Genomic DNA, 11,986 nt, shown 5'->3' on the forward strand with positions numbered 1-11,986 from the left:
AGAGCTTACAGAAATTTGGCTCTGTCACCAACCAATTATTAAAAGATTGTCACCCACCTGTGACAGAAACTCTTAGCAATACACTGAAAGAAGCCAATATGAGGTATGGAGCGTGCTAATTTGACACTGTGATGCACTATTTATATCACAACCTTATTATAAATAATGATACAATTAAAGCTTGCTGGCATTTTGAATTTGAGCTGTATATTTAAGCTCTATTCTTTTAATGTTTTAATTTTCACAAAATGAATTTAAGGATAAGTAAACCGAGCAAAGATATTTAGAAAAAAATCAGAACTACTAAATACCCAAGATTGACTTCATTTCTACTATGTACCCTTGAGATATGAGTGTGAAATGTTACTTTTTTTATTATGTTAAGTAAGAATGAGACATCCCTGCATTATTTCCATATTCACATGAACCAAGATCATGAAAAATAAAATAGTAAATAATGGCATTTGGTGAGAGGTGGTAATCTGCCCATGAGTGTTGGCTATTGTTTCCAGATGGAATAACTTGCTGGAAGAGATTGCTGAGCAGCTGCACTCCAGCAAGGCCCTACTTCAACTCTGGCAAAGGTACAAGGACTACTCCAAACAGTGTGGGTCTATGGTTCAGCAGAAGGAAGATCGAACCAATGAGCTCTTGAAGGCAGCCACTAACAAGGACATCGCTGATGACGAAGTTGCTACATGGATTCAAGATTGCAACGTATGTTCAGAAACTATGGTGCCTTCACAAGACACCTTTCTTAGACTCCTCAAGTTTATCAGGGCTAATGCTGATGTGTGTAAGCTTTTGATATGTCTGAATATGTGAGACAACTATCCAAAAATAATTGTTTGAAGTATCAAAGAGCCTGCTAGGTTTTCATAACACAGTTGCACATGTATCAGATTTAAGGGGCCCCTCCTATTGTTTCATTTTTTTAAGATGAGTTGTTTTCCCATTTTTCCTAATGGGATCCAATCCATGTGAAAGATTTTGGCTCTGTAGAGATGGTCAATACAAGAAATGACCATATAGAGAATAATGTTACCTCTTATAAAAATACACTGTTAAAGGTATTGTCCATTTAGGGTCATTATCTCTTATGTAAGTATCAACATTGTTTCTTCTAAGAATTTAATGGTAGAAAGAAGTCTTTCACTCCTGATTTATGGATATGTTTCTTTTTAATAGCTTTTTAATATTTTGCTTTTTCACTGTAGCTGCCAATAACCTACTTAAGGTTTTTGAAAACTGGTCTTCTCTTGTTTCACCCATTATATGGCTCTTACTGTTTGTCCGTATTTGTCTTTATTTTAATGAACTTGTTTCAAAGATCTTCTAATAAACTTTCCCCAATGAGTTTATTAGAATTAGGCAGGTTATAAAAAGTGCATAAATAAAAGTTTAACGTATTCTAATACCTTCACATGAATAATGATCAGTTTAAAGCTAAAGTTTAATATTTACAGTAAAGATAATTCAGTGCTTTTTTGTTTCTCCTTCCGTAGTTTATCCTTACAAGGTTGGTCGTTTTAAATTTTCAGGCCTCCTGAGCTGTTTTTATATATACTGTATATACCTGTTTTAGAGTGTAGCGCTCCAAATTATTTCTGTGGATTTTCTGCTCTGTGTCAAGGTTAAAGTTGCCCTTTGCTTTTCTTCCTCTCACAGCAGTCACTGCATTAGACACAGCAGGCTCTACTCTCTCCACCATGTCTGGTGGGGCACCAGCTACAGGTAGCAGAACCAGTCATTTGTCATCTCTAAATAGTAGATGGAAACCAGAAACTGGGAATTTCCATTGGCTTATTCTGTGAGCATATAAGAGGGCCCCACAAAAAGTGGAGGCAAGAGATGCCATGGGAAAAAATGGACATACAGTCAGCTCTCAGCCCTGCTCATCAGAACTGTTGCTAGGGTTCTACACCCCACTGAGACAGGAGAGTCTGTGGTACCCAATACAATGTGACCATGCATGCAGAAGATTCTGTTGACAGACTCATCCCTTGTGTGTATACTATTAAGTAGAGAATGGTACAACACAGCCCTGTGTTTTCTATTTGATACCAATTACATTAAGAAGCAGGAAAGAATTGCCAGAATGTCTCCAGTTATTGGCTCTACTTGTAGATAGCGTTTTTTTCTTATGTATGTTTTTCTGCGTTTCTCCAGTGTCATACAATAAACCTATGTAGCTTTTATTATCAGAATGGTACATATGTTTTCAAAAGTGTTAATACACATGCATATTTTTAAAAATCAGATTCACTTCTTGATTTTTTTTCTGCAGGTGAAGGTTATTTAGTGTAATAATTTGACAAATAAGAGTTGAGTGTTTCTAGATGTGTGACCCTTTGCTGATTGTTTACAATGAGCACACTTAACATGGTGTTTCATGATGCGCATATTTTCCTCTCCAATAGGACCTCCTCAAAGGACTGGGGACAGTCAAGGATTCCCTTTTTGTGCTGCATGAGCTGGGAGAGCAACTCAAGCAACAAGTGGATGCTTCGGCAGCATCAGCCATTCAATCTGATCAGCTCTCTCTGAGTCAACAGTTGTGTGCCCTAGAGCAGGCTCTTTGCAAACAGCAGACTGTGTTACAGGTACGGAGCCCATAGCCAGTATGTTATAAATTGGGTATCCTATAACGTCTGGGCATAGACCTGGGAAAAGAAGAATTTTTCATCATTGAGGCAATCCCTCGTCCAAGACCAAAGAATTAAAGAAAACTTGGAAGTTCCAATAGGGACCCGGAAAGGTGGGAGTCTTGCACTGTTCCTTACAATGTAATTTTGCCCCTAAGCCAATGCTTCTTTCCATGGTATTGAGTAAAATATGTTCGATTAATAAATACTAAGTAGCTTTAATATTCATTATATAACAACTTTTTGCAAGAATCAGAATATATTTCTGTTTGATAATGTATTTAAAAAATAACCTTAATACCTTAATTAATGGTGCATAGAAATAATTCTAAGTTTTAGAAAAATTACATTAATAAAGAGAATAAAATTTAAATCATTGGTAGCCTTGTTTCTTTAGGAATGGCACCTTGAGAATGGCAGTGTGACCCAAGAATGTGAAGATTAATTTCAATATCCACTTGCCCTTTTACTAGATTTCTAAGTACCAATTTTCTTTTGTGAAAAAAAGGCTGGAGTTCTTGACTATGAAACTTTCACCAAGAGTTTAGAAGCTTTGGAGGCCTGGGTAGTAGAAGCTGAAGACATCCTGCAAGGGCAGGACCCTGGCCACTCATCTGACCTCTCGACCATCCAGGAAAGGATGGAAGAACTTAAGGTAAGTGTGTTGAGGTCCTAGTCCGAGATCTTCTATCTTCTGTCCTCCAAATCTTAAGGAAGACTCAAAACTCCTGGCGTAGGCCTACTTTTCATTTTGAGCTCGCGAGGAAACTCTTCCCAGCTCTGCTTCCCTGCTCTCCTGTGAAGTGAACAGTGTGCTGGCAAGGAGCACAAGCTGATTTCACAGCCCGTGATGGGAGCCCAGCTGGGGGCATTCCTAGTATTCTACCACACAGCTCTCTCTTTCCTACCGCTAGTCCCTCCCCGTGCCCAGTCGATCACCTCCTTCGTAGCCCTTGAGCTTCCCATCTCCATCTCTATCATCATCTACTCCTCATTCAAGCCACCCCGTCTCTCTCTCTCGCACCACTGCAGTGACCTCCATGGATCTTCTTGAAGCCACTGCTGTCTTTCCAACCCATAGCTGCCAGAATGATCTTTTTCTTTTATTTATTTATTTATTTTTATCTTTTTTTTTTTTTTGGAGGAAGATTAGCCTTGGGCTGACATCCGCTGCCAATCCTCCTCTTTTTTTTGCTGGGGAAGATTGGCCCTGAGCTAACATCCATGCCCATCTTCCTCTACTTTATATGTGGGATGCCTGCAACAGCATGGCTTGATAAGCAGTGCGTAGGTCCACAGCTGGGATCCAAACCGGCGAGCACCGGGCCACCAAAGCAGAATGTGTAAACTTAACCACTGCTCCACTCTGCCTGTGGGCTGGCCCTTGATATTTTTCTTTTAAAGGGTTTTACTTAATTATGAACTATTTAAACATTCAGTAAAGTAAATAAAATAATAGAGATACAAATTTTATCATATTATTCCTCCGCTTAATCTCCTCCATGGGTTCCCATTTTTTCTCAGGATAAAGGTCAATGTGGATTATCAGGCCCAGCATAACCTGGCTTCTCTTTCCAAAGGATCTCATCTTCACCACTGTGTGTCTCATCCTCCAGCCCCTTGGGAGCCACAGTGCTTCCTGGCATCTGTGTGCGTGATGTTCCCCCTTTCTGAAATTCTTTTCTTGTCCCCACCAACTCCCTCCCAGCAAAAGGAATAAACTCCTGGTCATTTTGTTCAATAGCACTTTCTTAGGAAAGTCTCCACTCTGTCCATGGTCAGGCTCCCCAGAGACATACTTTCACAGCGCACTATTCATTTGCTTCAATGTTTTGTCATACCGTTTAATTATGGTTGGTGTGGTTACTTGACTGCTGCTGTTCTCTCTACTATTGGAATAATATCTTACCCTCTGGAGCACCATGAGAAAGAAGGAGTGCGTCACGTCAATTTGTCAACTGCCCATGTCCACTCTCGGAAATTCCGCCATCTAATAGTTATGCTTTTGGCTTCAACAGTTGGAAAAATTTCTTCTTTCTTCAGGGTAACAAGCCTTTTGCAGAGCATCCAAGGAGAAAACACTCACAGCCAAAGGCATCCTGACATTTTCTCCTTCCTGTAGCCAGTTTCCTAGATGGAGTTATGGATGCCCACAGGAAACCAGAAGAGGCAGCTTTGTCCTGTGTTCGAAGGGAGGAAAGAGGTCTGAAAGCGTCGCTTTCTCAGTTGAGTCTCACCCCCTTTGGGGTTGGAGTCAAGGACCTAAAACTGAAGTTCTGAAGATAATGTGTGGTGATTTCAAAGCTCAAGTGGGATTATATTCCATCTAGCAAGAACCCAACAAGTCTTGTTTACCTAGCTCTCCACTTTCTAGCTGGGTGGCCTGGAGCCGTTAAAGTTTCTGGGCCTCTTTTTCCTCATTGTAAAGTGGGAACAGTGGTACTTGCTTATGGGGTTGTTTTGAGGATAAAATGTGTTATTACCTGTAGAGCTCTTGGAACATGCTTGGTTCGTATTAAATGCTCAATAAATGTTAGCCATTGCTGTTGTAACTATTATTATTATTATTAAATAATAAAGGAGCAGATTAGCATGGATCAATGAAATATAAAGGGTAAGAAATAAACCATTTCAGTCATCAGCATAATTTTCATTCTGTATTAGTTCTTACAAGAGTTACTTATGAGTAAATAAATCAGGTAAATAATACACGTAAATTCCTAAACGTTCGATAAAGGACAGTGAGCAGCTGTAGCAGTGGGAGCTGATTAGAAGATGCAACTTTTCTTCTTTTTTTTTTTTTAAATTATTTTATTGAGGCCATATTGGTCTATAACATTGTGTAAATTTTAGGTGCACATTATTTTTCAGCTTCTGCATAGACTGCATCGTGCTCACCACCAATAGTCTGGTTTTCATCCATCACCATATGCATGTGCCCCTTTATCTCTTTCATCCTCTCCCCACCTCCTGCTCCTCAGGTCACTGCCAATCTCTCTTTATCTGTGTGTTTATCTTCCACATATGAGTGAAATCATACAGGATTTGTTTTTCTCTAACTTATGTCACTTAGCATAATATCCTTAAGGTACATCCATGTTGTTACAAATGACATGATTTCATCTTTTTTATGGCTTAGTAGTATTCCATTATATATATATGTATGTCCCCCACGTCTTCTTTATCTATTCATCCATTGATGGGCACTTGGGTTGCTTCCATCTTGACTATTGCAAATAATGCTGCGATGAACATAGGAGTACATATATCTTTTTGAATTATTGATTTCATGTTCTTTGGATAAATACCCAGTAATGGAATAGCTGGATCATATGGTAGTTCTATTTTTAATTTTTTGAGAAATCTCCATACTGTTTTCCATAGTGGCTGCACCAGTTTGCATTCCCACCAGCAGTGTGTGAGGGTTCCCTTTTCTCCACATCTTCTCCAACACTTGTTATTTCTTATCTTTTTAACAATAGCTGTTCTGACAGGTGTAGGGTTATATCTCATTGTAGTTTTGATTTGCATTTCCCTGATAGTTGGTGATGTTGAACATCTTTTCATGTGCCTGTGACCATCTGTGTATCTTCTTTGGAGAAATGTCTGTTCATATCCTTTGCCCAGTTTTTTACTTGCAGCTCTGGAGATTGTAAGCAAGTTGCCTAGAAATGCATAAGAGATGCAAAGACTGGCTTCTTCCGGAAATCGAAAGTTCACTGCGCATTTTGAAAGAGCTCTGCCTTTTCTGACCGTGGTGCTAAACCTGCTTTTAAATCTTGCTTTCAGGAACAGATGTTAAAATTCAGCAGCATGGCCCCAGACTTAGACCGTCTAAATGAGCTTGGCTACAGGTTACCCCTGAATGACAAGGAAATCAAAAGGATGCAGAATCTGAACCGGCACTGGTCTCTGATCTCCTCTCAGACAACAGAAAGATTCAGGTAGAGGAACCAAGAGGTGTTTTGGCCACTCTGACATATCGGTAGAAATCAGTTTATAATATGTGTAAATGTATAAAGTCTAGGCCTTTCCAGTGATACAAAATTTGATCTAAAAGTGGGAAACTCACATTGTGAAGTGGTTTCTGATGTTTAATGTACTAAATATTATTTTAATCAAAAAATAAAAACTTTTTCATGTAAGTATATTAAAGATGCATACATAATTTTATCATTTGTAAAACTTACCATTTTAAACTTTTTTTTCTTGAATTTTCTTTTTTCAGTTTTGCTACCTAACATGAAAGTTTTGTGGTGGTCACATTAGTGTTGGAGACAGAGAATATTAACCCTAGTTTTGTGTGCTATATGCTTATAAGATGAAGCAACCGCATAACCATTATTCTTTTTCCTTTGTTCTTTCAGTAAGTTGCAGTCATTTTTGCTTCAACATCAGACTTTCTTGGAAAAATGTGAAACATGGATGGAATTCCTGGTCCAAACGGAACAAAAGTTAGCAGTAGAGATCTCGGGCAATTATCAGCATCTTTTGGAGCAGCAGAGAGCACATGAGGTAAGTTAAGCCAGTCGATTTAGGGGTAATAAAATAGTTCTAGGCCCTTGGAAGATGTTGTAAAATGCCACGTGGCAGAATTGAAGTGCCGTCTCTTGTGCTGGGTCTGCTCAAATGCCTGCGTTGTTTTTGCCTTCTTTCTTAAGCTCAACGTTTTGATATCTTAATTACAAAAATGTGGTCCAGTTCTTTGCTCCATAGTTGGTTATAAGCATGTGGCAGCCTTCAGTATGCTGCAATGGATAGTTCCAGAATCATGGTAAAATCTACTTATGGGGGAGGTTGAAAGAGGAAGCAGAGGAGATGTGTGAAAGAAGGGCAGAAAGTTAGATGATTTTCAAATCGAGTTATAGACTACGTTAACATTGCCAAGGCCAATTGCGTAAGAATTTTTACTTTAATCAAACGTGTTTGATAAATGAAAATTTAGAAAGCATATATGCATTTTATACTAAAAATCAAACTACCAAGTATCTCCAAGTGTACCTCTTCATCCAATTGCATTCTAATTATTTCTCAAGAAACACTGAGGGAGAGCTAGATACAAAAAGCAAATTCATGAATTTGCTTTTAGTTTCTATTTTGCTATTTACTGTTGTAACTAAGTTACTCCATGCATTCGTGAAATACATGCAAATAGAGAGATTTATTGTTGTTAGTGCCATTGGTCAAGTCCAACTGTTAGTCACCAGACCCCTGCCCGGTCTTTCTGCGCCATCCTCTCACATTCCAGTGCTGTATCAGACGATGCTCTGCTGCTATTCACAGGGTTTTAATGGCCAATATTTTTGGAAGTGGCTGGACAGGTTCTTCTTCCTAGTCTGTCTGGAAGCTCTGTTGAAACCTGCCCCCCATAGATGACCCTGCTGGTATTTGAAATCCCACTGGCATAGCTTTCAGCATCACAGCAACATACGGCCACCACAGTATGACAACCGACAGGTGGTGGTGTGATTCTCTGACTGGGAAACGATGGTGCAGTGGTGAGAGCGCTGAATCTTAACCACTGGACCACTAGACCTGGCTTAAATGGACAAATAGGATTTACCTAAAAGCAGAGAAAAACAGTACAGAACTGAAAAGACAGTGAAACTAATTTTAAAGCATTTTGCCTAAATTTTAAAAGTAGAGAATTTAAATATGTGTAAGGTAATTTGAAGTCCAGTTTTATCAAATCGACAGATGATGAAGTAAAAGCTAATGAGTCAAAACTGCAATAAGATGATCACTGGACGCCCACCGGGGTGACTGCCATGAAAAGGAGAGTGTTGAGGAGGGTGTCGAGAAACCGGGATCCTCACAGATTGCTGGTGGGAATGTAAAATGGTGAAGCTACTTTGGGAAACAGTTCAGCACTCTCTCAAAATGTTAAACATAGAGTTAGCATGTGGCTCGGTAATTCCACGCCACTCCACTCCAAAGATATGAAAATATGTGCCCACACAAAGATGGTGCAAGAATATTGATGGTAGCCGCATTGTTCATAATAGCCAAAAAATAGAAGCAACCCAAATATCCATCAACTGATGGATGAATAAATAAAATATGGCGTATCTATACAATGGAATACCATTCAGCAATAAAAAGGAATGTGGTACTGATGCATGTTGCAACATGGATCAACCTTGAAAACATTATGCTAGGTGGAAAGGAGCCAGTCACACTAGACAGTGCACTGAATGATTCCGTTTCTATGAAATGTCCAGAGTAGGCAACTCCATGGGCACAGAAAACAGGTTAGTGGTTGCCTACGGCTGGGGGGTTGGGAGTAAGTGGGTAGCATTGCTAATGAGTATGGAGTTCTTTTTAGAATAATGAAAATGGTCTAAAATTGATCGTGGTGATGGTTGCACAAGTCTGTAAAAATAGTAAAAGTAACCAAATTATACACTTTAAATAAGTTAATTAACCAAATTAAATTGAGAAAACAGTGAGTTTGAAAAAAGCAAAAGAAAAAGTGTGAAATTTTTTTCCGTTCTTGTGGTTGGCCTGGTGGCGTAGTGGTTAGGTTCACATGCTCCCCTTTGGCAGCCCAGGGTTCACAGGTTTAGATCCCAGGCACAGACTGCACACTGCTCAAGCTGTGCTGTGGTGGTGTCCCACATACAAAATAGAGGAAGATCGGCACAGATGTTAGCTCAGCGACCTTCCTCAAGCAAAAAGGAAGATTGGCAACGGATGTTAGCTCAGGGCCAATCTTCCTCATCAAAAAAAAAGATCTTAAGCTATTCTCTGTCAGAAAATGGACTATAGTCTACATAAAAAATAAACCAGAATACAAATTATGTGTTAACTAACTTTATTCACTGATTTTGAAAGAAAAGGGGAAATGTAATTCTATTTTTAGTCACTTAGTTTTAATAAACAAAAACTAAGCTTTATAAGTATATCTTAATTGATTTAAAAATACATTATTCCTACATTGCAGGATTTTACCCATATCCTGTTCAACCAGAGATATTTTTCATAGCCCTGCTAAAACCAGAATTTTTGGAAAGTTATTAGAGAGGTGGTCCCTAAAATTAGGAACTCTAACGTATCTTCTTCCTTTTTTAAAATAATAGTTGTTTCAAGCAGAGATGTTCAGTCGTCAGCAGATTTTGCACTCGATCATTATTGATGGGCAACGTCTTCTAGAGCAAGGTCAAGTTGATGACAGGTAAGATCTCTGATATATTATTATGAAGAAAGTTCCAGTAAATTAGTCATTTTCTTTTTAATGAACAGATGAGAGGGTATATGTCCCATCTTCCTAAGGCAATTGTACTGCATTGGAGCCTCAGTAATTGGAGGAAAGGCTTGTCTGAATCTTTGAAATGACTGAGTATTGTATCTTTTTAAAGAATTGCTATTATATTATATGAAGAATATAGAGTAATTGAAAATCACCTAGCCAAACTTCGCCAGTCATCTGTAGGAGACTGGAATTAATGAATAGATCAGAATGAGTTGTATCCATGATGTAGCAATGGTTTGTAAACAGATGCTTCTGATATTCTCATGCGATTACAGAAGTTTTATTCCTCAAAGGAGCATAGAGAGCACTAAACCATCTCTCTGGTGTAGAGATGAAAACTTGAGGCCCAGAAACGTGGACTGGTTGGACCAAGGTTACATAACTGAGGAGCTGCGTTATCAAGCGTAGAGTTCATGAATCTGGTTTGTAGTCAGTAGCAGCCGGCTTGCGCGTACTGTGACAATTCCTCCAGGTTTGAGAATGGTTTGCTACCTTAAGTCAAATTACACTCAACCTGAAATCCTATTTCCTCCTCATTTACTTAGCAGATTATCTCTTTATTAAAAATGCGGAGGTCGCTATCTCACGGCTGGCCCTGTGGCTGAGTGGTTAAGTTCGTGTGCTCTGCTTCGGCAGCCCATGGTTTGCCAGTTCAGATCCTGGGTGTGGACCTGTGCACCGCTCATTGAGCCATGCTGTGGCGGCATCTAGAGGAGCTAGAATGACCTACAACTAGGATATGCAACTATGCACTGGGGCTTTGGGGAGGGAAAAAAAAAAAAGAGGAAGATTGGCAACAGATGTTAGCTCACGGCCAATCTTCACTCAAAAAAAAAAAAGGAAAAAAATATACCTTTTTAAAAAAGATGCAGAGATGGTATCTAAAAATCTCCTCTTTGGATTTATGTTATGTGAGTTGACAATCTTGTACAGAGTTAACCTTTCCTAGGAACAAGATTTACTCTATCCTATCTACTTCTGTGATGATATTTGTAGTATAAACCTCATTTATTTTGTTACGTACATCCATGTTTCTCATATTTAGGACCATTAGTTGTCATTATAATTAACGTAACATTTTTTAAAAAATAGAGAATAAATCATTATTGTATTGAAGTTTCTTTTTTTTAATATTTTAGAGGCAATCTTAGTTTTAAGTGGATATTTCTTTGGAAGTACATGAAAGATTAGGTGGTTAGGCTTGGAACAATAAAATGTGATACCATATTTATTCTATTCTAAGTAAGCCAAACTTAAATGTGAGATTTACTGAGAATTTAAGGCCTTCAAAATGAAACAAATTCAAATGCAATTAACTTATCTTTTGCTTTATCCTCCCTTAGCCAACTCTATAACAATATTATAAAACTTTGAGTCATTAAGTAAAATAAAATTTAAAATTCACGCACAAGCCAACATCTATTAAATTTTAAATGTTAACAGTTAGGGAAAAACACCAAAGAGATGGAAATGGGAGAGTTGGACCGGAGGATAATTTGGAAAGTTGCTAGTGAAAGAGAAATTCAGATTAGAGCATGTTGACAATAGGAAGGCCCAGATTCCAAATAGATTGTGTTTTAAAAGTTCACTTACAAGTTTTGTTTTTTTAGAGTTCAAGTTCAGCAGTTGGAACAGTGTCATGTTTTAAGTAATTCCTCCTGCTGGCAGGTAGCTCACGACAGCTTGATTCCTCAAGGTGAGGACCAGGGCTCCAAAGAGATCTTGGCTAGTTAACTGGGAGGGAAAGCAATACGCAGGGTACTTTCCTGTTGCCGGATGTTCTCAAGTCCTGGAGTGACACATTTTCAGAGATGACAGATGCTTGGTATAGTCGTGTGAACCTAACTCATCACCTTCCAGTCTACTACAATTAGATTATAAATATCAGAATTTCCTTTCAAAACCAGAAGCACCAAGAACACATTTGGTTACAAAATCAAAGTTTATAGTGGCCCTAGATGATAGGAGGTATCAAGAATATAGGAGTCCAGACTAGGAAATCCAATTGAGATTTGAAGCCACGCTCAAGAGGAGAGAATAGTGTATCTAGAGAAGAAAAGCAAAACTAATATGAGAGAAAAAACAAGTC

The 11,986-nt window shown here is 38.6% G+C and overlaps 1 protein-coding gene across 11 annotated transcripts in view; it reads left to right on the plus strand.

The window, feature by feature from the left end:
- The window catches only part of SYNE1 (spectrin repeat containing nuclear envelope protein 1), a 446,099-nt gene that overhangs the window by 356,392 nt on the left and 77,721 nt on the right, over window positions 1-11,986 (plus strand). For all 11 annotated transcript variants that reach the window (XM_046669209.1, XM_046669206.1, XM_046669212.1 and 8 more), the window contains 7 exons: window positions 1-103; window positions 513-717; window positions 2,421-2,603; window positions 3,154-3,300; window positions 6,435-6,589; window positions 7,013-7,160; window positions 9,725-9,819. The exon at window positions 1-103 is cut by the window's left edge and continues 31 nt beyond it. In XM_046669209.1, the coding sequence (XP_046525165.1) occupies window positions 1-103; window positions 513-717; window positions 2,421-2,603; window positions 3,154-3,300; window positions 6,435-6,589; window positions 7,013-7,160; window positions 9,725-9,819 (1,036 nt within the window). The remainder of the gene's footprint in view (window positions 104-512; window positions 718-2,420; window positions 2,604-3,153; window positions 3,301-6,434; window positions 6,590-7,012; window positions 7,161-9,724; window positions 9,820-11,986) is intronic.

Source organism: Equus quagga, chromosome 8 (genome assembly GCF_021613505.1).
Source record: "Equus quagga isolate Etosha38 chromosome 8, UCLA_HA_Equagga_1.0, whole genome shotgun sequence".
NCBI classification, from domain to species: Eukaryota; Metazoa; Chordata; class Mammalia; order Perissodactyla; family Equidae; genus Equus; species Equus quagga.